General features: G+C 35.2%; 1 protein-coding gene across 1 annotated transcript; it reads right to left on the bottom strand.

Moving 5' to 3' along the window:
• Nucleotides 1–1290: 1290 nt before the first annotated feature.
• Zc3h15 (zinc finger CCCH-type containing 15) lies at nt 1291–26462 on the bottom strand. The gene is made up of 10 exons (XM_046447592.2): nt 26237–26462; nt 18723–18824; nt 9561–9672; nt 8931–9083; nt 8274–8365; nt 6701–6883; nt 5212–5358; nt 4946–5047; nt 3986–4109; nt 1291–2102 (listed from the first exon to the last, which is right to left on the bottom strand). Exons 1-10 carry the CDS (start codon nt 26309–26311, stop codon nt 1912–1914), a joined length of 1281 nt encoding a protein of 426 aa, XP_046303548.1. The 5' UTR covers nt 26312–26462; the 3' UTR covers nt 1291–1911.
• Nucleotides 26463–27223: the final 761 nt, after the last annotated feature.

Below are 27223 nucleotides of genomic sequence, written 5' to 3'. Positions count from 1 at the left end.
ATCTCTGAAATATACTAGAACTTTAGAAGCAGATTTAATTTTGCATTTTGCTCTTCTAAGATTATGTGCTTTTATATTTTCTTTTCTACATATATCTTTATAATGGAAGAAAACTTGGGGTAATATAGAAGAAGTTCATCCAAGAATTACAAACTTGTAGGAATCAATAATGACTTTCATACTGAAACAATTTCTCCTTTAACTCACTTCAAAATGACTTATTTGCTATAATGTTTTAGTGATGCTTTAAATCAAACATTCAAACCCTCCAGTCTTTTGTTTGTTTAAATGGGTCTATCTTACATGTAAAACAAAATAAAATAAAATAAAATAAAATAAAAAATTAGGGTTGAAAGTAACTGAATTTTAACTTTCAGTTATTAGATAAATTCTTAGAAAAAAATTTAAGATTGTTTCAAAAATTGAAAACAAGAATTGATAGCGTGGGGGTAGAGTTTTAAAAAGACAGACAGGAAATAAACTTGGCTCATGATTTCTCCTATTTGAAAAATGTAAATTATAGTGCTAATATTCAATAGCTACAAAGTAAATTTCTTTATCAACTTTGATATTATCATGTGACAAATTTTATAATCATATTTTCTTAGGTTTTACAATTCACAAGCGCTTTAGAGATCATTCAGTCTTAGCTTTCCAATGCAAATGAAAAAAACTAATCCAGAGATTTAAAAATGAGAATAAGGCCCAGGTCATCTGACACTTCAGTAAGATTATCTTAGTTGCTTCAAAATCCATTTATATTTGTAAATAACAAAAGTAGCAGTGTAATATGGAAAAATATATAATATAATAATGGTAAGTTATCTAGTATTAAATATGTCATTAACAAATGATGTCCATTTTAAATGTGTTATCACCCTAATTTTTCAGGGAATCTCAATGACAAAGAAACTCAACCCAAAGATTTCTGGTGAATTTGTTTAGATTCTTGCAAATGGACCAATCAAACTTGAGTATGCACTATTTTAACACCATGGACCTCAACAATTCTGATGTAGTCTTTGAAAGTGATATTTACTTAGGCTAATGAGCTATCAATTCAGAAATTATTTTTCATATAATATCACCTACAGGCTCTTCTGGAAGCTAAGAATTAGTTGCTAAACTCATTGTTAATACCATCAATACTTCTACTGAAGTTTAAAAAGAAAAAAAAAATCAAGTGTCTGTGCCTTATGTGATACTATAACAGATACTCAGTTAAATTCTCAAGCTAGAAATGTTAAGAAAATTTTCAAATAAAAAATTAGAAAGAAAAAAGGGACCATATTTGGATTTTAATGTATGATGGTCTTTATTTACAACTTTATTGGCAAAAAAGAAGAGGGAAAACTTAAACAGTTTAACACAGGGCATTGTAGCTGATCCTGTCAGGTTAAAGAAGTTCCATTTTAAATGTCCATCCAGTTGTTCAAAGATACAATACTGAATCTGCATATGCAGTATCCTTTATGAAGTACAGTGCTCATGTTTTAGGCAGTCTTTAAAACATAAATTCAAAGGAAAGGAAACCACTCATTAAAATAACTGCATCAAATAAGGGGTATTTAAAATTTATGTTGTTCCTGGTAATAATACATGCCCAATGAAAACCAAAAGCTGGAAAAGCAGTTACATTTCCTACTTGAGTGGACAGTTACGACAATCAATCATTTTCTGTAATGACCATTATATTTTCAATTTATCATGAACTACTCTGAACTTACTATGAGATGTAGTCAAAGTCAGAAGAGAAGACGTAGGGAGATTATTCCTTTTTTGGAGGAGAGTAAGCCCTCCAGAATCAGCATGGGAAATAAACATCCTGTTGATTCTAGGTGGAAAAAATTAATGTAGTCAATTTCAACTCATGCTGAGCTGACTTAAATATTTTCATTGACTTGTTTGGTGTCATTCTTCTAAATCAAGTGTGTTTAATTCTTCTTCTAGTTCATCCAAATCTTCGCCAGTAAAAAGATTTTCATCAACAGGAACAGCATCGATGGCTCCATTTTCCTGTCCCTCCCCTTCGTTGTCTTCTTCCAAATCACTTCTTTCACCATTTTCAGCTCTACCTCCAGAAGCTTCACTTAATTTGTTTTCTAAAAATAAAAAATTGAAATCAATGTGGCATAGAAATAACACTATGCTCCACTAGCAGTTGACAGCTTAGACTAATACTTCTCCTTCCTTTATCTGTACCACCCCACTCTGCCCCATGAAAGCTGTTCCTGGGGATTACTGCAGCAGACTAATACTTCTCCTTCCTTTATCTGTACCACCCCACTCTGCCCCATGAAAGCTGTTCCTGGGGATTACTGCAGCTAGAACTGATTTTTCTTTTTCTAAGCTTATTTGTAATGATTATTTATGTCTACTGTAAAACACTGTGTTTACTGAAGGAAATTGAAACCTTAATGATTTACATACTTAAAGGCAAGATGAATCTTCTACAACTCTGTATTCCCTACATGACCAGGTAATTAGGTTTTAAAACAGTCAACTTATACATAATGTATTTGAATAAATTGTATGGAATCAAAAAATGCACATAAACAGCTATCTAGCTTGTAATTTTGTAAATAGTAGTTAAATCACACTAATTGTAATGCTGTGTGAAACTAGAAAAATTTCATCATGTAACAAACTGTTATAAAACAGCCTAGTAGGATGGGGATGCAGCTCAGTGGTAGAGCACTTGTCTTGCATATATAGGATCCTGGGTTCAATCCCTAGCACCATAAAAAAGATCTTAGAACTAAGTAACTATTTTTCCTTATAGTAAATGAGAAAACAAAAATGCTGTCTCTCTTGTTCAGACATTTACACAAAGACAATTTTTAATAGCCTAATTTAAATTTTAGCTATTTCAAACACTTTTGATGATAGTCTTGGGGATTATAAACTCTGAAATATTACTCCTGCTTGTACCTAATATTACCCAAGTTCCATTTTTAAAAGGAGCAAATCAGTCTTTATATTGGAAAGACAATAGTGACAGCATTCTTAGATCTCCAGAGGACAGATTAGTGTTTCAAGTATAAACTATGTGCTTTTATTATTTAAAAAAAAAAAAAAAAGGTTTAGCCTTTCTATCTTGGCTTCTGCTTCATTAATATGAAACATGTCAAACTTTACTCCTCTCTACAAACCTCTTACTCAAGGCACAATTAGACAAAAATCATAACAATCTTTCTTTCCATTTACACCGCAGACAGCTTTTCCTCCATTCTCAATCATTATTTATCTTTATAGGCCTTACTTCTTTAACTAAGCTCCTTTAATTTAACAATTTCTCTTCCCCTATCAGATCTTTTTTCTCATTTAGGCTTCCTATATCCTAAAAAGCCCTTCCTAGGACCTCCTTCTTAAAGTCAAAAGTGAGTGGTACATGCTGTTAAAAATTGGCAACTTATTCCTATAACTCCTTTACTAACCATAACTAATAACTTATTTATAAATCTAATCCTCTTTGATTTTTCTGAAACTCTTATTTTGTAATTTTTCTCTGAGCTCCTCAGTATCTTTTTAAAGTATTTCCTCTTTTGTCTATCCTAAAATAACGCTGTTTGCAGTGTGTTTTGGAATGTTATCATTCTATGTGCTATGCCTAGATGAGCTCATTCACTCAGACACCCATACAGATGGCTTTCAAACTGTTTTCTTCTGCAAATGGTCACAGAATACCCTAGACAATGTCATTTGTGATAACAAAAAGTCAAATTCATGAGATTCCACACTGAACCTATTACCTGTATCTCCAGCTTTGCTTTTGGTCCCCTTCTAGTTTCAGTTAATGGAATCAATATCCCCCAACCACTAATTTCTACAGATTCTCCTATTCACTGATAGTTTTATATATGGCCAAACCCATATTTAAGTTACCAGTCTGATACCTATCCATATCTAATTTTTCCAAGTCTGGTCTAATTCTCTTTAGGTAGCTTTCTAGTTCTTAGTATTCTGTAATAGGTAGCATACTTACCATCTTTGTCTGAAGCATATGTGCTGAATCTTTCAAGACTGGCTACAGTAATACCTGTCTCATCTACATCTCTTGGGACGTACAGGCTTAAATCTATGTCATTTACGCTCACAGAATCATCAACCTTTAACAACACATAGAAAAGAAAGTTGATACAAATAAGAATAATTTTCATACAGAAGGGGTCCTACTAGGGAAGGGGAAGGTACATGGGGGGGGAGGGAGAGAGGAGAAAATCAAAGCATGTTATATACATGTATGAAAATGTCACAATTATACCTGTTAACTTATACAATTATTAAGTACCAATAATTATAATAAATTATAATAAATAATTTCCACAAATTATTATTACTTCTAAGATTTATCTTAATGAAATAAAATTAACACTAATGTCAAATGAAAACAAACGATCAACTGTTATTTAAATTCATTTCTTTTTCCAAACTTCTCTGGGAAAAGAGTAGCATTGTCAAATTTGAAGTTTCCTTTGGCATTACATTTTTAGAGTATACTGTTCTTCCAATAATCTCCCTACGTCTTCTCTTCTGTTTTATAAAAATTACATAAAAAATAAACAGTAAGTTGTTTGCTATCACTGAAATCTCTACAACCCAATGGCTGCCTTTGTCACAGGCTCTCTACTCTACATTTTAGGAAGTAACACTGTCCCATGATTTTAAGCATAAAATATTAAACACAAAGGCCTTATTTTTTATTTTAAAGGAAGACTAAAACATATCTTATAGCTAATACTATAGCACATAACTATATACAAAATACTGTCCTAAATTCATAAAATAACTACAAAATAATACAAATTTATTAGTTTATTAATGGAATAAACATTTAAACCAAGGCATGCTGGCTTCATTGTTGGTGCTATTAACCATTCTGCTTTATTCTTTCTATTGTTTCTTTCAATTAACATGAACAGATGAAGCCAAAGCATCCTCTTACCTCATCACCACCTGTTCCCTGAGTGTAACGGGTATCATCTGCTTCCTCATCGTCATCATTGACCAATTCAGGACGAAATTCAAACACTTCCCGGCCACTGATCTATTGAGACACACAAATGCTATCAACTGAGAAGAAAATTCAAATATTTCATGGTCACTGATTTTAGACACATCCATTATTACATAAAGACAAAATCTTGCATGATAGGAATTATAAAATGGAAGAAACAGTAAAGGATCAACTTGTGTGAGTTTGGGACATACCACGAGAGCTTTCCCTGCTTTGAAGTCAGCTTTCCTTCTTTCCATATCTTGTTCGAGTTTGTCAATCTTTTCTTGTCTTTTTCTTTTCTTCCATGCAAGAAAAGACTCTAGAGTGATTTTGGTAACATTTGGACCTAGGGCAGAACGCTGCAAAGACAGAGCAGTTTTCTTTTAATGAATTAATTCCTTGCTTATGAATATCCTAAACACACTGAATATGGAATAAACTAATGCCCTTTTATATTACATGTCAATGAGCAAAATCAGTGTCCAGATATACAAATACTTAAAACATACTACTCTGAGCTAGATTTCTTCTCAACACTGGATATCAAAAATAAAACTTGTCAAGAAAAATTGTTTTAACATGAACTAATTATGAAAAACAAAAAGCACCATAGCAATATGCAAATTTCACTTGTTGAGAAACAAAACTAAACAAAAAAATACCACTTGCTTCTCAAGGGCAATAATCAGGTAATAAATATACAGAGAAATAATACTTGCTGAACATCTGCCTGGTATTCAATGTTAAAAGCTTTACACACATATGCTAACACATTGATCACCACTTATAAGCAGTGTTTAAAAGAAAATTTATCAAAGATGAATAGCTAACAAGTAGTGGAACTAGGATATAAACAGTCCCAAATACACTTGATTCTAAAGTCTACATTATAATCCTATAATATATCAAATATGTTTACTTAAGAACAAGGTATATAATCTCAACATTAAGCATTTATATGACTTAAGATTATCCATGATGAGACAAAATGTATATATTTAAAAATATATAATGCTAAATCTAAAACTTCCAATAATTTCATGTAATTCCTGATAGGCATATCTGTTAACTCACAGACTAAAATTGTTCTTTTTGCTGAGCCAGGAGTAGTTGTAGATCCCCTCACCCCCGCCTTTTTTTTTTTTTTTTTTTTTGAGGAGCTGGGGATTGAACTCAGGACCCTGTGCATTTGAGACAAGTACTCTACCAAGTGAGCTATATCCCCAGCCCTGCTGTAGAACCTTTTTAATCATACTTGTTCCCCCCTAATAAGATAGCATTTTAAGTCCAGCAATGGTATACAAAATATAACCGAAAAGCTGGAGGTGAAATGTGTCCTTCCATATATATATTAATAATTAGTATAATGGTAGGAAAAAAAAAGATACAGACAAAAGCATTTAGGACTAACAAAGTTTAGTCAATCTGAGATCTGGTTAAGCATTTTATATAACTCCATCTTATGAAAACAACTTGGTTCTCAAAAAACTGTTACACATGACTGGCTAATGTTTATGGCTAGATTTACATTTTAGACAAAGAATAATTAAAGTAGGGCAACTTAGGAGAAAGGCCACAATATTTTTTCCCTTTCATAACAACATGCTATTGCCCCCAAGTGGTAAACATTAGAATCAACAATACATACTGCTGAGTTTTTTTTTTGTTTGTTTTAAACAGTTGGAAAAAGACACTAGTTACCTCTCTTTCAATCAGATCTTCTAATGATATTTCATCTTCTTTCTCTTCTTTCTTTTTATCCTTTTTCAACACAAATCCAGGAGGTAGCGCATGACGATACATGCAATTATCACCCCCTCCAGGGCACACCCAAAACCAGCCATACTTGTTATTTTCAATAGCTTCAAGGAAATGCTTGCACACCTATAGAGACAATATTGTTTAGAAGTAGTGGCTTGATGTAGTCCATTTCCATGGTAAATGCTTAAGTATATCGAACAATACATTCCACTGACATTTTAGGACTAACTACGTACATGCAGAACTATGCCTAAAAATTTATCTAAAATATTTGATACAATGACAAATTTCCTACAGAGAGAATTCATATAAAGCTCATATTTTAGGCAATGTTCTTTCTAATTATACAAAGAACTTGTTGTTGTTGGGTATGGTGGCATACACCTGTAATTTCAGTGGCTTGGAAGGCTGAGGCAGGAGGACTGAGAATTCAAAGCCAGCCTCAGCAACTTATCGAGGACCTAAGCAACTTAGTGAGACAATAAAATATAAAAAAAATCTGGGAATTTGGCTTAGTGGTTACCTGACCCTGGGTTCAATACCCAGTACCAAAAAAGACTTTTGTTTCATATTAGCATATATAAGTGGTCATGAAAATATCATAATTATGTTTTGATTTTATCTTTCCTAAATACTAGTGTCATACAGTAATAACAGAAACATTATACGAATTACATGACCATTTCATATTGTGAATCACAAGAGAACAAGGCTCAATAAGAACACAAAGGATAGCCACCCTTCAAAATGTGAATGGATACAAGATGCAATTATATTGAAGCCTCAGGTAACAACAACCTTTGCAAATAATGAAAAATTAACAAGTGATGTGTTTTTCCGAAGAAACAGTTTTAAGTGAAGGTAGTATTCAAAATATTTTTTTAGCATAGCAAGATTTTTCACTTTAGTAGTACTAAATATGTGGACATGAATGCAGTCTGAGAAATAATTTCACCATTTTTTAAAGGCATAATTCTTAGTATCATAGATCTACTATACACCAAAAACTCATATTTAACCTGGCAATTAAAAAAATTTTTTCCTCATTATTAAAACCAAACAAATTATTTCCCTAGTCCTTTTTAGTTTGAGACAGGGTTTCCCTAAATAGCTGAGCTTCTTGCTAAGTTGTTGAGGTTTGCCTTGAACATGAAATCCTCCTGCCTCAGCCTCCCAAATTGCTGGGATTATAGGCATGCACCACTATGTCAGACTTCAAAAAACCAATTCTTATCTGAATATATGATTATATTCATCAATATCTGAGAAAGTAAGATCACCCCAGAAAATAGCATTTAGAGGACTTTATAAAGTGGCATGGTTTTTTACTTTCCAAATAAGAATCGAATTTTGTAAAACATAACTTGTAAATTCTAAAAATAAAACTTGATGTAACTTATACTGATAAAAGAAAATTTTCTAATAATCCAACAAAAAATTGTAAAGATACCTTGACACATAATTCTCCCTAATAATAATTACCACAGCAACTCAATTCAAGAAAAGGACATACTATTTGAGTTTTTGGTTTTTTCTTTTCCGCCTCACCGTGCTTCTTGTTCACTACTTCTTCCAGCTTTTTCTCATCCCAATTATCCATAGTATCTAAAAGAAATATGAAGATTAAATATTTGTATCTACTGTTCCTACTAACGTATACCTCCTCAAATAGAGAGGGAATATATTGCATTGTAAGACTCATATCCTAACATTTTTCTTTAAAACACCAAGGGTAGGCATAAAACAATATTATTAGAAATTCACCAATGCTTCCTAAGTAGCTGAGGCAAATGAGAAGGTAGTACTGTAGAAGAGTGACAAATTCAAAATAAAATTCCTGGCTTTTAAACATCTCCATTTATTTATTTATTTTTAGTTGTAGATGGACACCACACATTTATTTATATTGATGAGAATCAAACCCAGTGCTTCACACATGCTAGGTGAGTGCTCTACCACTGAGCCACAACACAACTCCCACCCACACCTTCATTTATTTTATCAAAGGAATAAGGAAGTAAAATCAGATTTTGCAAAAAATAGCAAACACAATTAATTATTCTTTACAAACAATATGATGAAGATTGTTACATTTAAGTTACTAAATATCTTAACAATAAACCAAAAGGAATAGGTATTTATTTTTAAGAGAATATTAAAAAAAAAGTACCTTTTTCAAGTTCTTCATCTCTTGCATCAATATAAACACTTCGTTTCTCGCATTTTCTCTCCAAAGTCAAGTCATGAGAGAACTTACACTTATCTCCTTTAGTACATTGTCCTTGCTTGAAGAATGCACACACCACAGATTTGGGATCTGCACCTATATCAAATGGCATGTGAAATTTGCATTACAATCTGCTGGATAATAAAGTACAGATTGTATTTGACTAGGAAAATATTTCCTTACGGTTCTTTCCATAGCATTTTGTCTCTATTTCTCCGTTTTATTCTTACTAAAAGAGGTGCGGGGGTGGGAACTAAACATAAACGTTATTACATAAATGTCACTTGCCTAGCTGAAGTCAATGAGGCAGGACCAGAGAAACAAACATGAGTGCTGCTAAAAATGTATGACTTATGCTTTATGCAACTATAGCTTTGCCTTGACTACTACCAAAGATTAAATGTTATAAATCAACAAAGGGACTGTTTAAATTCTTAATTTTTCTGATGTGTGGGGCTAACGAACGGAGTTATAGTTGTATAATGACATAGCTAATGAACAGCAAAACAAATCCAGAGTTGTAAACATCAATTACACTTCATAAAAATAACACCTCCAATATATAAGTTTTACCTTTGCTTATTTTTTGAGCAGCAACTACAGGTTTGAAAAGTTCATTCAGCTCCTGCAATTCTTTCTTTTTGTCATCTTTCTTCAATTTCTTTTCAGCTTCACTTTGTGCTACCTAAAATATTCCCAGGTTTAAAAATGTAAATTTGATTATTTACAAAACTGTTTTCACCACACAGTAGTCAATAACATAACAAAGACATTTGCATATATCTGTATCTATAGAATGGTCTTGCAGTATATATTAAATATTGGGGTTAAACTATTAAAAAGAATTGCTAAACCTTGTAATGAATTCTTTTTTGGTCTAAAAATGGTACCATGTCTAATTAAAAGCATATTCAAAAGCTTATGGCAACAAACATTAAGCATTTACTACAATGCCTAACATTTTTAGTAAATGGTTTCCACTGAGATATATTTTTCTATGACAACAACCCAAAGAAGTATGAGTACATTTTGAAGATGAGCAATGCAAACCTTCTGAAATGTACAGTCCCACGCACAATTGTTCCACCCAAAACATTACAGTGTCGCTGTGAAAAAAAAAAAAAAAAAAAAAAACTAGACTAGGTCATGGCAGGAAATTAAAACAACAACAACAAAAAAATAGTTCTAGGCACATGATTTACCTACCTAATTGATTATAGAGGATTCATCCAAACATTTATATATCAGGTCCTATGTTAGATGACAAGGAATATAAAGTTGAAAAGACAAAAGATGCTTATTTAAAGAAGTTCAGAATCTAAGGGAAAGACAGACATGCCAACAACTATAATATAATACACATGGTGCGCTGGGAACAAAAAATATCTATATACCTACAAAAATTAGATTGAGTCGATAACCTTATAGATGAGCTCTTCTGATGAGCAAGAAAGGAATGCAGAAAGTGCCAGCCAATGAAGATACAGGGACTAGAGGAACAAGGTATGAGAAACAACAGTGAGAAATTTGGACTTTACCAGCAGGTGACAGGGTACAACTTAGTTGGTTTAAAATAAGTAAGTGACAAGAGCATGTTGTTGTTGATTATATATATATATATATATATATATATATTTATTTATTGTCAGCAGACCTTTATTTTGTTTATTTATATATGGTGTGGAGGATAGAACCCAGTGTCTCATGCTAGGCGAGCGCTCTACCACTGAGCCACAACACCAGCCCCAAGAGCATGTTTTATTTTTAAAAGGTGAGTATGGCAGCTTGGTGGAAGACAGACTAGAAATTCAAGGTTGAAGAAGGCAAAGAGCCTACTGCAATTGCTGTAGGCAAGAAAACACAAGAGTTAAAATAGTCATTAGCAGTTAGGATGGAAAAAAGAAACAAAGAGCTACTTAGGAAGCAGAACTGATAGGACTAAGTTACTGAATATGAAGTGTAAAGTAGAAGGAGTCTAGGATTATCATGTTTAATTAGTGGTGTTAAGACAGGGAATACAGGAGAAACAGGTTTTAGGATAGGAGGTGGAGATGAGCTCAGTTTGGGGCATACTCACTAGGAAATGCTTACAGAGCATCTGGGTGGAGTTATTTAGAAGAGAGCTTCATCAGACATTGATAATGATTCTACTGAAACTATTAAATAGAGTTTGATTTGAGATAAATTTTAAAATAACAGGTTATAGATCATAGGTGATTAAAATTTTAGTGTATGAGATTACTCGGGACAGCATAAAAAAGTGAGCAGAGGATGCTTTCTCGAGGAATACCTGTACTGAATCAATCAACAGACCCTATGTAGCCCATGAAAGAGAACAAGAAATACCAAACAAATTAGTAAAAACCAGAACAAAAGGGGTCAAAAAGGAATTTTAGGAAAGTAATGGCAAATGCTATAATTAGGTCAAAGACTTCCTAAATTCTGACCTTGACTAAATTAAAAAGAAAAAATTTAAGTCACTTTGTACTTCATTTTTTGGTACTGTGGATTGAAGCCAGAGGGGCTTTACCACTGAGCTACATTCTGTCCTTTTTATTTTGAAACAGGGTCTTGCTAAGTGGCTTGAGGCCTTACAAAAGAAGTTGTTAACACTGGCCTTGACTATGTGATCCTCCTGCCTCAGTTTTCTGAGTTTCTGGGATTATAGATATGTGACCCTGTGCCTGGCCACTTCACTTACTTCTTCTTTTTAAATTTTTTAATTTGTTCTTTTTAAATATACATGTCAGCAGAGTGTTTCTGAGATATTATATATACATGGAGTATAACTTTCTATTCTTGTGGCTATACATGATGTGGAGTTACACTGGTCATGTATTCATATGAAAGAATAGAAAAGTTATGTCTGATTCATTCTACTGTTTTTCCTAATCCCATCCCCTCACCCCTCCCTTTAATGAAAAGTATTCTTTGCTCAATAGGCTCACCTCAAACATTTGTGAGGACCAGAATAAGAATACAATGGAGACTCTTAGACCACTTAAAATACTTAAAGTTAGAAATCAAGTCAACATTATAAAATATGGTTTATACTCCTATTTGTCTTATGACTGCAAGAACAAGCTCAAATTAAAATGCTCAGGCTCTATGTGGGAGAGTTTCACCACACAGCAGTATTGTAGAGTTAGCCCCTGACTCCTCCTCCTTTTCCCATCCAGTTTCATCCTTCCTTGGGAGTGAAGAGAGGTGAAAAGTGCTGGAGAGATGTAGAGGATTCAGAGATGTGAGCCTAGGACACATCCTCCTTTTGGCTACCCCAGGCATACTGCTAGCACAGCAAACTCTAAATGGACATGTTTATGGGGAAGGAGCCTTTAAAGGTCCTGGAAGTAGGCTCAGTTTTGTGGGGAAGCTGTGCTTCAAAACCTGGGTAGACACATTACCTCAGACTCCTTATCCATAGGAAGAGAAATGTCTGGGGCAGACACTGAGTAGGGTCATACTCTATGGCACAGGGCTTACAGCAGTGCACCTAATGTCCAGGACTACTGCTCATTTTCTAAGTTATTAATGATGGTCAGGTACTCCATCTTCCCAGATGGTCCTGTTACCTAAGACTATATCAAAGTTATAATACTGAAGATATAATCACACCTAAATACTACCATACATTTTGTGACTTTGCACAGGCCTACGAAATCTGAAATTACCACTCAAAACACCATAAGGAAAGAAAAGCCAAGGGAGAAAGAACAGAATTGAAAAATGAAATTTCTTCTCATTTAACCACCAATGGAATTCTAGAAGGGATAACTTACCTTCCACAGAAAGAATAATGACCAATGTCACTAAATAATTTAAGATCATTTAACAAGATAGGATTCAACAAAAACTGCATAGTGCTAGCATAAAAGCAGACATATAGACCAAAGGTACAGAACAGAAGACACAGATACAAAACCATACATCTACTGTCATCTGACTCTTGACAAAAGTGCCGAAAGCATAAACGAAGAAAAGACAACGTTTTTAACAAGTGGTGCTGGGGAAACTATTCTTATGTAGAAGAATGAAATTAGGCTCTTAACTCTTACCCTGCACAAAAATCAGCTTGACATGGATCAAAGACCTAGAAGTTTGATCAGAAACTGTACAACTCCCAGAAGATAACGTACTGTCAATACCCCAGCATATAGGCACAGACAATAAATTTTTCAATAGGCCCCCTGAAACTCAGGAAATAATGTTAAGAGTTGACAAATGGTATGAAACCAAGTTAAAATGTTTCTGCAGAACAAAGAAAAAAGAATGTAAAGATAGAAACTATAGAAGAAAATCTTTGCTAGCTACTCTTCTGATAGAAAAGTTAATATCTATACTGTATAAAGAATTCAATAAACTACACCCCAAAGTCAACAAATAAACCAATTAGTAAATGGGTAAATTAATATTAATAAAATATTAACTTAATATTATGAATTAAACAGACATTTCTCAAAAGATAACATATGAAAAAGATATTCAACATCACTAGCAATTAGTGAAATACCAATCAAAACTACACAGATTTCATCAAACACCAGTTAGAATGGCAGTCATCAAGAATAAAAATAATAAATGCTGGAGAGGATATGGTGAAAAAGAAACACTACTATGCAGAAAGCCATCTGTGAATTACATGAAGGTCTTCTCCTGGTATGGTAGCCAGGGAGATTTAGGTTTGGCATTGTGAACTCTCATGGCAATAGATTGCCCAATGCATGTGACCTTTATCTCCGCTCTGCTAGGAAGATACCTCATAATAGCTCTGGAGTTGGGCATACCTGTTGGGAACTGAACAGCCCACATTTAACCTTTTTTGGAAGGCCTTTGATATTTCCAGATATAAATAAAGCAGACACAGGCTCCAATTTACCAGAGTATAGAAGCTCCATCTGCTGATTGGCTTTCCCATCCTGCCCCTGCTTTTGAAACTGCTTTCTGTGTTCTGTGGTTATTTTTCGCCCTTCTATTTTTTCTCAGCTTTTATTTCTCAGCCAATCCATTCCACTGAGGGGAACCCCATTTCTACAGCCTACGTGGGACGTGGGTGAGACTACTACACTGTTGGTAGGATTGTAAATTAGTACAAGCACTATGGAAATCAGTATAGAGGTTGCTCAAAAAACTAGGCAAGAAACCATCATATGACCTAGTGATACTACTACTCAGTATTTATCCTAAAGAATTAAGTCTTCATCTGGGCTGGGGATATAGCTCAGTTGGTACAATGCTTGCCTCAAATGCACAAAGCCCTGGATTTGATCCCCAGCACCACAGGAAAAAAAAAAGAATTAAAGTCATTATACTATAGTGATACATGCATAGCCATGTTTACAGCAACACAATTCATAATAGCCACAATATGGAACCAGCTTAGATGTGTATCAATGAGTAAGTGGACAGAGACAATCTGGTATATCTACACAATGGAGTTTTATTTAGCCACAAAGAATATATAAATAAATTATGTTATTTGCAGGAAAATAGATAGAACTAGAGACCATTATGTTAAGCAAAATAAAGTAAGATGAAATCAGAAGGTCAAGGGTTTTATGGTTTCTCTCATATGTGGAAACTAGAGTGGAAAAGGAAAAGAAAGGTGGGAGTCTCATAAAAATCAAAGGGAGATCAGTATAGGAAAGAGATTACGGGATAGGAGGAGGGAAGTGCTGAGGAGTGATACTGGCCAAATTATATTGCTATAGTGTATGTATATATAAATATGTAACAAATCCTATCATTATGTGCAACTATAATGCACCAATAAAAAAAGGGTAAAGAAAAAAACAAGAAAGGATTCAAACCAATGTTCTGTTATTGTATATATGTATGAATATGTACTCAACTCCAAGGTTTACCATAAGGTTGTCCCTTAGTATCTGTGGGTATTGATTCCAGGTCCCATGCCCAGGACACCAAATCTGTGTTGTGTATTCTAGTTCCTTGAGCAAAAAGTCTGTGCTTGTTCAATACAGAGCCTCTTAGTCCTAATTAGGCAGTACATGCCAGCAACAATATAACAATTGTTTTAAACATTTATGATCTGTAGTTGGTTGAATCTGACAATATAAACATCTGTATATGGAGGGCTGACTGTACATTTTTATTAAATCAGGTTAGCCGCTGGGAAGAGCAATAGATTTTGACTCTAGAATCAAGCTGAAAGTCAGGTGAAAGGAAAGGGTTGAGAAATTGATTTGCAGACAGCATGACTGAGAGAATCTGGTTTCAGACAGAGGTTAACATCTCACAAATATTTATTCTGATATTCTCTCATATGAAAAAAAAATCTGTAAACACAAAAAATCTCTTCTTTCCCACATTTAAAAAGAAAGTACTTCCAGAAGTTAAGGAAAAGGAGATAGGAGAGGTTAAATAAAAACAAAATCAACAAAGGCACCAAAAACATACACTGGAGAAAAGATAGCCTATTCAACAAACGGTGTTCGGAAAAACTGCAATCCATATGCAGCAAAATGAAAACTTCTATCTCGCACCCTGCACAAAACTCAACTCAAAGTGGATCAAGAATTTAGGCACTAGAACAGAGACCCTGAGCCTAATAGAAGAAAAAACTAGGCCCAAATCTTCATCATATTGGTTGGCTTAGGACCTGACTTCCTTAACAAGACTCCTAAAGTGCAAGAAGTAAAATCAAGAATCAATGGGATGGAATAAAACTAAAAACCTTTCAGCAAAGGAAAACAATAATGTGAAGAGAGAGTCTACAGAATGGGAGAAAATCTTTACCACATACACCTCAAAAACAGCACTAGTCTTCAGGATATATAAAAAACTCAAAAAACTTAACACCAAAAAACCAAATAACACAATCAATAAATGGGCTAAGGAACTGAACAGAACAAGAAATATAATTGATCAGCAAACATGAAAAAGTGTTCATCATCTCTAGCAATTAGAGAAATGCAAATCAAAAGTACTCTAAGATTTCATTTTACTCCAATCAGAATGGCAATTATCAAGATTACAAGCAATAAGTGTTAGTGAGGATGTGGGAAAAAAGGAACACTTTAACTTTGCTGGTGGGACTGCAAATTGGTGCAACCACTATGAAAAAAAGTATGGAGATTCCTCAGAAAACTTGGAATGGAACCACCATTTGACCCAGTTATTCCACTCCTTGGCTTATACCCAAAGGACTTAAGACTACAGTGACGCAGCCATATCAATGTTTACAACAGCTTAACACACAATAGCTAAACTATGAAACCAACCTAGGCAACCTTCAACAGATGAATGGATGAAGAAAATGTAGTATGTATGTATGTATGTACATATATATATATATATATATATATATATATATATGCACAATGGAATATTATTCAGCCTTAAAGAAGAATGAAATGAGATGCCAGTAAATGGATGGAGCTGGAGAATATATCATGCTAAGCAAAATAAGCCAAACCCAAAAAACCAAAGGCCCAATGTTTTCTCTGTTAAGTGGATGCACATCCATAATAGGACAGGGGGTACTGAAGAATGAAGGAACTCTGAATTGTGCATAGGTGAGTGAGGGGAGGGGAGGAGAGGGGAGAGGGTGTGCAGATGGAAATGACAGAGGAATGAGACAGACATTATTACCCTAAATACTTGTATGATTACACTACTGGTGTGACTCTGCACATGTACAGCCAGAGGAAGAAGTTGTGCTTCATTTGTGTACAATGTGTCAAAATTCATTCTACTGTAATGTATAACTAATTAGAATAAAAAAAAAAAAGAAAAATCTTTAAGGAATAAAGACTCCTATTTATAAATCTCAAGGAATGAAAGATCTAAGAACCTGAAGCAAAAGGGCTAAATCTGCTGGGCACAGTGGCAAATGCCTGTAATCCCAGTGGCTCAGGAAGCTGAGGCGGCCCTAAGCAACTCAGAGAAAGGCTCAATGTTTTTAATGAGTTTTCAATGAATAATGTAATTTTGAAATTTATAGAGGAATAAATAAACAAGAACAATGACAATGACAATAACAAAAGACAAAAAGAAAAAGCAGCATTCTGGGGAATGAACTGCCTTACAAGTTAACAGTATAAGTACACTAATAAAAAAAATCAGCATGATACTGATTTAGGTGCAGACAATTAGAGCACAAAAGAGAATACAGAAACACATCCTAATGTATCTGAGACTTTACTATGAATATACGTCAATGGTATTTTAATTCAGTAGGATGAATTATGCTGGCTATTAAAGAAAACAAATTCAAAAATATATAAAATATATTTCTTTGACAAATTGTTGACTGAAAATAATATAGGAAAAAAATTAGAAAAAGCATGTATAATCCAGAAGAAAGTGATAAATTTCAACCATATTTTTAAAAAACCAGACATATACAATATAAAAATAAAACTGTTGTGCAACAAAATAGAACTAAAACATCACAAATTATCTGCAATATTGACAAAGGATATCCCTCACAAATTAACATAAAACAACCAAAAAAGAAAAACAACAAAATAAAGAATTTCAATAGGAAAGTAAAAAATGTGCATACCCTAATAAGCAAGCAATAAGCTTATGAAGATAATTTCCAGTAGTGAGGTAAATGACGTGAGATTATCACTTCATACATTTTATATTGGAAAACATTAAAAAGAACTTCAGTACCCATTATTTATGCACTGCAAATGAAAATGTGATATATTATATAGTCTCTATGAAATGTGATCAGGCAAATTTATTAAAATTTGAAATCTATTCTCTTGATCTAGAAACAGAAAGTCTTTTAGTAGATAACTATGACACAGAAACAAAAAACCACAAACTCATGTAAGAACATGTGTTCAGGTAAGGACATATGTAAAAGGATCCTTCTTGTAGAAGTGTTCTTAGTGTCAGAAAGCTAGAAACAAAATGATCACTTAAAAATAGTGAAACAGATATAATATACCCATACTGTAGAATAGTATGGGTCTACTGCAGCCATTATTAGAATAAGTTAGAGCTATATTAAAATGGCTTGGAGGTTATTTACATCCAAATTGATCAATGGTTCTGCAGATGTAAATAATCCTGACTTTAAGGCTGGTGTGATGGCTTTGGCTAACATTCTACAGATTCAACATCAGATGATTACCAGGTAATGCTTAAGGCAATTCACATTTTGATTCAAGAGTGCCTAAGACAAGATGCAGTTGCTAAAGCAAATCAAACAAAAGAGGGCTTGCCTGTTGCTTTAGATAAAAATATTCTTGGCTTTGACACAGGAGATGCAGTTCTTAATGAAGTTGCCTAGATTCTGCAATTGCTGCATATAGAAGAACTCAGACAGCTACAGACAAAAATTAATGAAGTCCCAGTAGCTGTTTTGGCAATTATTGCTGATACAAAGCAGACCACAGACTAGTTAGAAGATGAACATTTTAGGATTTTAGCTTCTTACTTACTTAGTACAATTGGGATATATGTAAACTTCCGGCATGTGTTTGGAAATCAAATGTCACCTTTTCAAGGGCGGAATCCTAAAATATTGACTATGTTCTAAAGGTTTAACACCATTGCTTTTTTCTTTAATAAAGTTTGGGAAAATGGAAAAAAATGGCTTATAGGAACATCCAAGAGGTATGACTGAGAAAGAAAGGAAAGATGAAAAAGAATTTAGGATTCCATTTTGAAATACAATTATAACATAAAATACCTTTATCAGGGTCAGATGCTAAATAATGTTACATCTGTTAAGAAAATAAAGAAATTCAAATTATTTACCTGACGTGGATTTTGCTGACCAAATTTAACTTGGTGAGTGACAGCCTTGATAAACTTCTGTTGCTTTGCGCCTTTCTTATTCTTCAGACCAAAAGTTTTGTCCTAAATGAGAAAAAACATAGAATTATCTCAGGAGTTCCTATTATTATTTTTCCACTGCTATCTAAAAATCATTCATTTACTTATTGATAAAAATACTGTTATTTGTGACATACAGACAAGTGAAACACTAAAATATCAAGCCAAGGCAATATATGACTTCAAAACATCACGCCCAGATTCTTTATAATTCAATACATACAACAATCATTAAATTTCCTACTATGATGTTTTATTCCACAGTGTATTTCAGAATTAAGTTTTATGGGATGTGTAGAGTTGTTATACTGGGGTAAGTTCTACAGTCAAGTTTAGGAACATGTTTAGGATAATAAATAGGATTCTTTATTCTTTTTTTTTTTTTAATATTTACTTTTTAGTTGTAGTTGGACACAATATCTTTATTTATTTATTTTTATATGGTGCCAAGGATTGAACCCAGGGCCTTGCACGTGCTAGGCGAGTGCTCTACCGCTGAGCCAAAACCCCAGCCCCAGGATTTTTAATTCTTTTTGTTTTCTTATTGCAGTGCTGGGGGTTGAATCAAGGACCTCAGACGTACTAGGAAAGGGCTCTACTACTGAGCTATAGCCCCAGCCCCAGATTCTTTCTCCCTCCCCCCCCTTTTTTTTAAGAGAGAGAGAGAAAGAGAGAGAGAGAGAATTTTTTAATATTTATTTTTTAGTTTTCGGTGGACACAACACCTTTATTTTATCTTTATGTGGTGTGGAGGATCGAACCCAGCGCCCCGCGCATGCCAGGAGAGCGCACTACCGCTTGAGCCACATCCCCAGCCCAACTCCCCCTATTTTTTTAATAGATGCATTATAGTTGCACGCACTGATGGGACTTGTTTACATATCTGTACATGCACATGATACACAAAACATAATTTGGCCAATATCACTCCCAACATTTTCTCCTCTCCCCCCATGTCCCGTACTTTGGGCCCTTTTCTCTACTGACTTCCCTCTGATTTTCATGAGATCTACCCCAATCTATTCTTTTTTCTCTCTAGCTTCCACATAAGGGAAAAACACATGACCCCAACCTTCTGAGTTTGACTTATTTCAATTAACATAATGGTTCCATCCATTTTTCCTGAAAATGACATAATTCTTTTTTCTTTATCAGTCCCAGAGTCTTAATTATTAAGCACATGATATCTCAAGAGGCGTTAGCAGAGGGAATATAGTATGCAGCACTTTAAAATCTTAGTTTACCTCACAGTACTCTTTTATCAGAGTGTGCTAAAAGAAAATACACTGCTGATCATATTTTGGGGAATACTGTCAAAGAAAAAAGACATATTAAGTTCTGAACTAGTTGTTGGGGCAATAAAGTTCCTCTCAAAAGAAATTACATTTAATCAAGAAATCAAACTACTGAAACGTATACATTCCTAGCTGTTGCTAAAATTAAAATTGCCTAACTATAAAGTGACACTTTATCTGAATCTGGAATATTACTGATAAGAGCAGCTATCAATTATGGAATGCTTATTATGCGATAGGTACTAATGGTAAACCTTAGCTACTTATCAGTATGCAGTACAGAAAACATTCAGAAGCCATTGCATAAGTATGTGCATATGTGTATACATCTTTGGGGGTTGCGGTGGGCTAAATGATGCTCCTCCAAAATTCACGTCCACCTGACCCTTAAATATGACTTAATCTGGAAACAAGTTTTTGCAGATGTAATAAGTCAAAATAAGGCCATACTAGATTAGGGTGAAAACTAATCAGATAACTTGTATCTTTATAAGATATAGGGGGGGAAAAGGCAATGTGAACACAACAGAGAATGGAGTGACAATTATAAGCTAAGGAAATGACAGATTGTTGGATGCCACCAGAAACTAGGAAGAGACAAGAAAGGATTCTTCCTTACAGAATGTTCTCTGTGAGAAAATAAGCCACCCAGATTTTGGTAATTAGTTATAGCACCCCCAAGAAACTAGCACAGTTTGACCCCAACATTAATGGCCAATATTGCAGGAAACCATCAGACACTGGTATCTGAAATCTTTTTTGTGTTTGTTTTTTTTGTATTCTCTGTTTTGGAAGGAGCTTCTGGCCTGGAGGTAAATTAATGTGGCTACAAGACCGGAGAAGAGAACTGGTAGAGGAAAATGTTTGAGTTTCCACAATTCTCTTCGTGGCCATTTTCCAGGCCCACATTTTTACTCCTCCTTTCAACTAGTCTATGCCTACAGTTCCAGAGCACAGAGGCCACTGTAGGCATAGACTAGTTGCTACTGAGCTCAATCCCCAGTACTGCCCTCCACTACAAATGATCAGTATCAAAGTACAATATCTATAGATGCTTTGAAAGGGAACAGTAAAGGTGGGCTTCAACCCATGCCCTACATGCAATTACACAGAATAAGCAAGCTATGAATAATCAACAGCAAGCAGCAAGGTAGACACTGATACATGAAACTTGGAAAAGAAAAGAGTCCCTAAGGGGACCTGCCCTGCTACAAAGAAAAGTACACATAGAAAAGTTTCTGGTAGAGGTGCATAAGTTCCAAAACTCTATGCACCCCCAAAAAAGAAGTTTTCAGGTTTAATTACACTGCTTTAGCACATAATTAACCACTCTAAAGAGATAATGAATGACTTGCATTTTGAAAGTCTCTAATTAGAGTTCAGAAATTATTATTTTTGAAAGGGAAAGCAGTCATCTAACATACACTAAACATATATTCCTGAATATATATCTTATTGGATTTTCTTAACTCAATGATAGACTGCCTGAATCCCAATCCCAAATAGAGATGGGCCAACAATTACCCTCTTTGCCATAGTTTTCTCAATAGAAAAGTGGATCTTTTTTAACCTTTTAAAAGTTAAGGTTCACAAAGGAGAAGATGTATACCATAGTGATTGACAATAAGGACTTAAGTCAAATTTCCTGGTTTGAATCCTAATTCTGCTTCTTGCCATTTTAGTTACTTCAAGCAGGTTACATAACCTTTGTGCTTGTTTCCTTTACTCTAAAAATGGTAGTAATATTTATTTCATTGAGAGAATTAAAGGAGTTATATACAAGCTACATGTGGCTTGTATGTTTCCTTTCTCCTTTCTCCAAAACACTGAGAACTGTGTCTAGGCCTGTAAGTGTTAACTATGAGGTGACCTTTGATGTTAGTACCAAGTTATATTTGACTTTAAGCAAAGTCCTTCCTCTTTCCACCAAAAAACAATTATGCACTTCCAAGAGAAATGTGGTTAAGTTGTAGGGCAGGTTGATATGCAACAAGTTTTCCATATAGCACTCTGTAGGTCTGGAATACCAACAGAACTCCTTGAAAATAGGATGTTATAATTTGGACTACTTCAATAAAGCTTTTTTCTTGAACACAGAATAGAATCTTATCCAAAGACTAGCCTGGATTTTGGAGTGGGGGAACACGAGGTAGGAAAAGAAGGTTATGGTGAATCCCAAATCAGGTTAAAATGAAACTTGAGAAACAGTGGCCCTCATTGGATTAGTAAGGTTTCAAAAGTGAGGCTTTAGAGAAGAAACAGTACATGTTTGTTTCAGTAGATGACTTGGAAACCAAGTATGAACAAGTTTAGAAAACAAGCTGTAAGGGGGCCAACATTCCCTCTATTCTTTAAAAAAAGTAGTGGAATTTGAAAAAAAAAAAAAGGAAGCAAGGAAAGAGTGGGTCAGCAGTGAATACTGTTCAAGATAACCAGGTTCTATTGCTTGGGATACTAAGGTAAGCAGAGGCTGGCATAGTTTTAAATCATTCCTTCAACCCTACCCAGGCACTATCTAATATATTTTGTTATTCATATATGCAAAGGATATTCTGAAATTTATTAATCTAGCTTCAAGTAATCACTAGTTAATCTCAGCTAAAGTTCTTCATTAACAACCAAAAATTTCTTTTTCTTCATTCTTCACACACATAGATCCCATTTCCATAGGTCTCTATCACTATTTCTTTGCTGCTATAGTCCTCAAGTAAACATTCTCTCCCTCTTTTTCCTTTGGTACTGGGAACTGAACTTAGAGATGCTTTACTGCTGAGCTATATCCTCAGCCCTTTTAATTTTTCAAATTTTATTTTATGGTACTGGGGATTGAACCCAAGACACTAAAACCACTGAGCCACATCCCCAGCACTTTTTATATTTTATTTAGAGACAGGATCTTGCTAAGTTGTTTATGCCTTGCTAAGTTGCTGAGGCTGGTTTTAAACTTGTGATCCTCCTGCTTCAACCTCCAAGCTGCTGGGATTACAGTTCTGTACCACTGTACCTGGCCTAATCTTTTAAATTCTGAGACAGGGTCTTGCTAAATTGCCAGCCTTAAACCTGCAATTCACTGGGACTACAGGTATGTACTGGCTCTTACATGAACATTCTTTATTCACTTGCCTTAAACACTCTTTCCAGAATCAACCTTTCTATTGTTCGAAGCTGAATTTAATTTATTATTACATTTTAGCTCCAAGAAAACACATGGTATATACCATTTGGGACCAACGTGTGAATGGCTAATAGAACTATAAGCCTCTTTGGTATTCTGATTTCAGAAAGAAAATAACTATTCATACAACGAATTCATAAATTTTGAGTAGTTTACATGAAAGAAAGAAAAAAAATAGTCAATATAAAAAAATATTTCCAGTGGGCAAGAAATAAGCATCCTATAGACAGTGCAAGTTAGTCTGCAATAATTTCCTTAACTAGCTCTTATTTGTAATATAGTATTAATAAGACCTGTCATCTATAGAATATACATGCTATAAGGTGGATACTTTTCATGTTGTGTGCTCTGAGCCGCAGCCCTCCCTTTTCCCACAAAACTGTTGAAAAATCACATGGTCTACTAACTATTTGTTTATCATCTCATTTAGCTTGGAGAATAGTAGTTTGGATAGGTCATGTATGTAACTTGTCCAAAATTACAGAGCTAGGAATTTGAAATACAAGACACAAAACCCAGGTCTATAGGACTCCAAAGTTAGTGCTCCTTTCACTAAATTATGCTACTTCTCAGGCTATAATATGGCTTAGTGATAGAGCACGTGCCTAATATGCACAAATTCTCAGGTTCAATCCCCAGTACCATAAAACACACAAAAATTAGTAAAAAAAAAACCTCTCTACCTTTCATGCATCTTTTTACTTCCTTTACTTAATTCTCGAAAGTTGCATGTTGTTGCTTTTCTGCAGTAAGCAGCTACACTGTTGGCAGTTGTACCAATATAAATACAGAAGAGGGGACAGGTAGGTAAAACAACCATTTAAAGTCTATTCAAAAGTACCTCTAAAGGAGCAGCGGGTGTAGTTAGCTCAGTTGTAGACTGCAAGCTTAGCATGGGTAAGACTGGGTTCAAATCTCAGAACCCCCCCCCCCCCCCAAACTGCTGAAAATCACATTCTACTTAATTATTCATTTGACTGATTTAGAATTTCAGGTCATAGTAATATAAATCGGACATAACTTTCCCGTGTTCATATATAAATATACCACCATTCTACCTCATGTACAAGAATGGGATCCTAATTAGAATGTTATAGCTGTGCGTGTGCGTATGTTTATGAAATCTTTCAAGTTTTAGATGTTAGCAACTATTTAAAAATTAAACAGTATGTGCAGAAAACAAACAAGTGTATCTTACCTTAATTTATATGGTTCGGTAATAAAAACACTTTCCAGCTGAAATTTTACAAATCCATACAAAAACTAATAACGTAGCATTCTAGATGAAACTGATGGGGAACTGAGAGCTAAGCTTGCTCTATCTCTCCATATGCACTTACAGTCATGGAGACATGCTAGGGCTTTAGGAGAGTTACACATAAAACCAAACCAAACTATTAGGATTTTTTTGGTCAGTAAATATAGTTGCCTTTTTGCATTTTTCTTTGGTGATATCTTCACTAATGAAACCTTAAAAATAACCATGTTGGCTGGAGTTATAGCTCTGTGACAGGCTCAAGTTCCTGGGTTCAATTCCCAGCACCAAAACAAATCAAAATCAAGCCATCTTGTTACAAGTTGAATGGAGCCATAACATACTGTTTACCAATCTTAGAGTTGATGGTATCCTCTCAATAACTTCCATGTACAATTCCTTAAAAATATTTTACCAATTAAAAATAAAACATTTATGTATGTAATATTAAAAATATAAACAGTAAATATATATGTACTTAAAACTCTATAATGTATGAAGTGTATGTTAAATTTTCACATAACATTTATTATCATATGGGAGTTTTACTTTGTATAATGGTTTACTGGTTAACTCATTAACTTCATCTCAGGAAAGAAAACCTACTTGTAACATCCCTAAATGTCCTTGTTTACAAAGCACTGAGTATTATTAAATTATGGTCCCCAGAGATTTACCTAAGTGCTATATCACTTCCTGACAATTTTAAAGAGTACAGGTTCTACTCCAGGGGAGAAACTTAGCCAAGGTTACTGTAATTCTTCACAAGCATTTCACTTAAATCAGGAGACTAAAAATTACATGAAAATTGACCAAGTTCTGATTATATTTGTACAACAAAACCATAAGGAGTCTGACTGCTTTCAGGGCCATGATAACCGAATATTAAGAAAGAAATACCTCATTGGGGTTATATAATATGTTTATGGAATGCTAACTACTGATCATTTTCTTAAGGAAACTGGTACTGTCGTTGGAAAACAGGTGTACAACACTTAAGAACGTCAATACCGTTTTTCGGCCATTAAAGGGCTACAGGCTCAATGCACTGAACATATATACATACGTATACACGCATACATATACATATAAATTGGGGCATGGTGTTTAATACACCTAATGACATAAGCCTAACCTCTCTTAATGAGTTTTTCTATTTAATTCAAATTGTATATATTAAGTGCGATGTGTGAGATGCTGGGCTGTGATCTAAAAGAAACCAGCATTCTTCTGGGAAAGTTCACAGGTGGATCAAAACAGACACCAAGTTGTAATTTGCTGGCTCGAAAAAAATCAACCGCACAACTCCTCGGTGGTGGGTAAAGAAATAAGAACACAAAGGCCTGTCATGAGTTGGCCTTCCAGAAAGACTGACCCGAGTCCGTCCCGCGTACGTCTTTAAACAACTCTAGAAACGTCTCCGATTCTGAGACTAGCAAAAGACAAAACCCATGGGTCACTTCACACCCGGTGGATGAAAGAGGGAGGACGTGTGTGCGGAGAAGCAAAGCCCAGGTGTGGGGGCGCCAGAAGCGTCACTATAGCAATGAGAGGCAGCGAGCGTCACGAGCGGCTTGAGAAGGGGCAATGGGCCCTGGAGCCGAAGGCAGGGACACGTGGCCCCACAAGACGCGAGCAGGAGCCCGGGGAAGCGGTGACCCTGCTTCCCGGAGGGCTCGCGGCGTGAGTGGGGGAGGGGGTGGCTACTCACCTCAATAATCTTCTCCTTCTTTTTCTGCTCCGCCTTTTTGCTGCCCCCGGCCTGAGCCTGTTTCTTGGGGGGCATTGCGGAGACAGGTGTAACTGGCCAGACTTAAGTGGGGATAGATAACCTCGGGAGATCTGGCAACACGGCAGAAGGAGGAAGACGCGGCCGCCTTCGCTGCCGCAGCGCACGGAAAGCGAGTAGCTCATTCGCCGCCGAAGCGCGGCCTTTGCGACAGGTCGGTGTCGCAGAGTATTGTGGGTAGCGAGGAGCTGCGCCCGGAAGCGAAGCGGCGCGTGCGCTTTTGCCGCATGTGGCCTGGAGCGGGCAAGGCGGGACGTGGGAAAATGTTTATGCGTCACACGTGATATGGCCCTTTTCTAGGTTGTGCCTGCGGGAGGATGAAGATGAGCAAGAGGGCTGGGTTCCTGCATATCAGTGCTCCCTCCGCGCCGTCTTTCTCTGACGTTCACGACTCTTATTCATCCTCACTTTGGGTGTGCACTGTCCCCATCCTGAGCCATCACCGAGTGCCCACAGCAATTCGGGGCTGCTGGGTGCGCAAGTTTACCCAGTTCCTTCTTGTACTTTGGCGGGGATAGGGCTGGACAGCTCCAGGGTAGCGGCGCCTTCAGATTCCAGAGAAGAATTATGAAGAAATGGAAAAACTCACCGGTCATTTGAAAAGTGCCAGGGATGGTGTCCCAGTGAACGGGGCACTTGGACTCCTTTGAAGTACCGTAATTTAGTTATTTTCAGACTCTAGGAAAATGCCTAAGCGATTCCTAAAACTCCTTTATAATGTGAAAGTTAAAAAAAAAAATCCTAGTAAGAGCCAAATTTACTGGGTAAATTCAGAAATTACTTGGTACATTGCACACATTATTTCATCTTATTATTACAACTACACTGAGGTAGGAATTGTTACTTTTCCCATTTTATAGATGAAGCACAAAAAGGAAAAGAATACCCAAAGTTATGTTAACATCTAAG

Source organism: Marmota monax, unplaced genomic scaffold, assembly GCF_021218885.2.
Source record: "Marmota monax isolate L192 unplaced genomic scaffold, Marmota_monax_Labrador192_F-V1.1 WCK01_AAM20220418_F8-fsc00007, whole genome shotgun sequence".
NCBI lineage: Eukaryota > Metazoa > Chordata > Mammalia > Rodentia > Sciuridae > Marmota > Marmota monax.
Note: the sequence above shows the minus strand (reverse complement) of the source record. Positions and strands in the feature narration are given on the sequence as shown.

Bases quoted from the DNA above. Each gene is read 5' to 3' on its own strand.
- Zc3h15 (XM_046447592.2), bottom strand. From the start codon at position 26,311: ATGCCCCCCAAGAAACAGGCTCAGGCCGGGGGCAGCAAAAAGGCGGAG. The intron at 18,825-26,236 runs GTGAGTAGCCAC...TTTCTCATTTAG, and splicing joins AGAAGGAGAAGATTATTGAG to GACAAAACTTTTGGTCTGAA. The intron at 2,103-3,985 runs GTAAGTATGCTA...TTTTATTTTTAG, and splicing joins ATATGCTTCAGACAAAGATG to AAAACAAATTAAGTGAAGCT.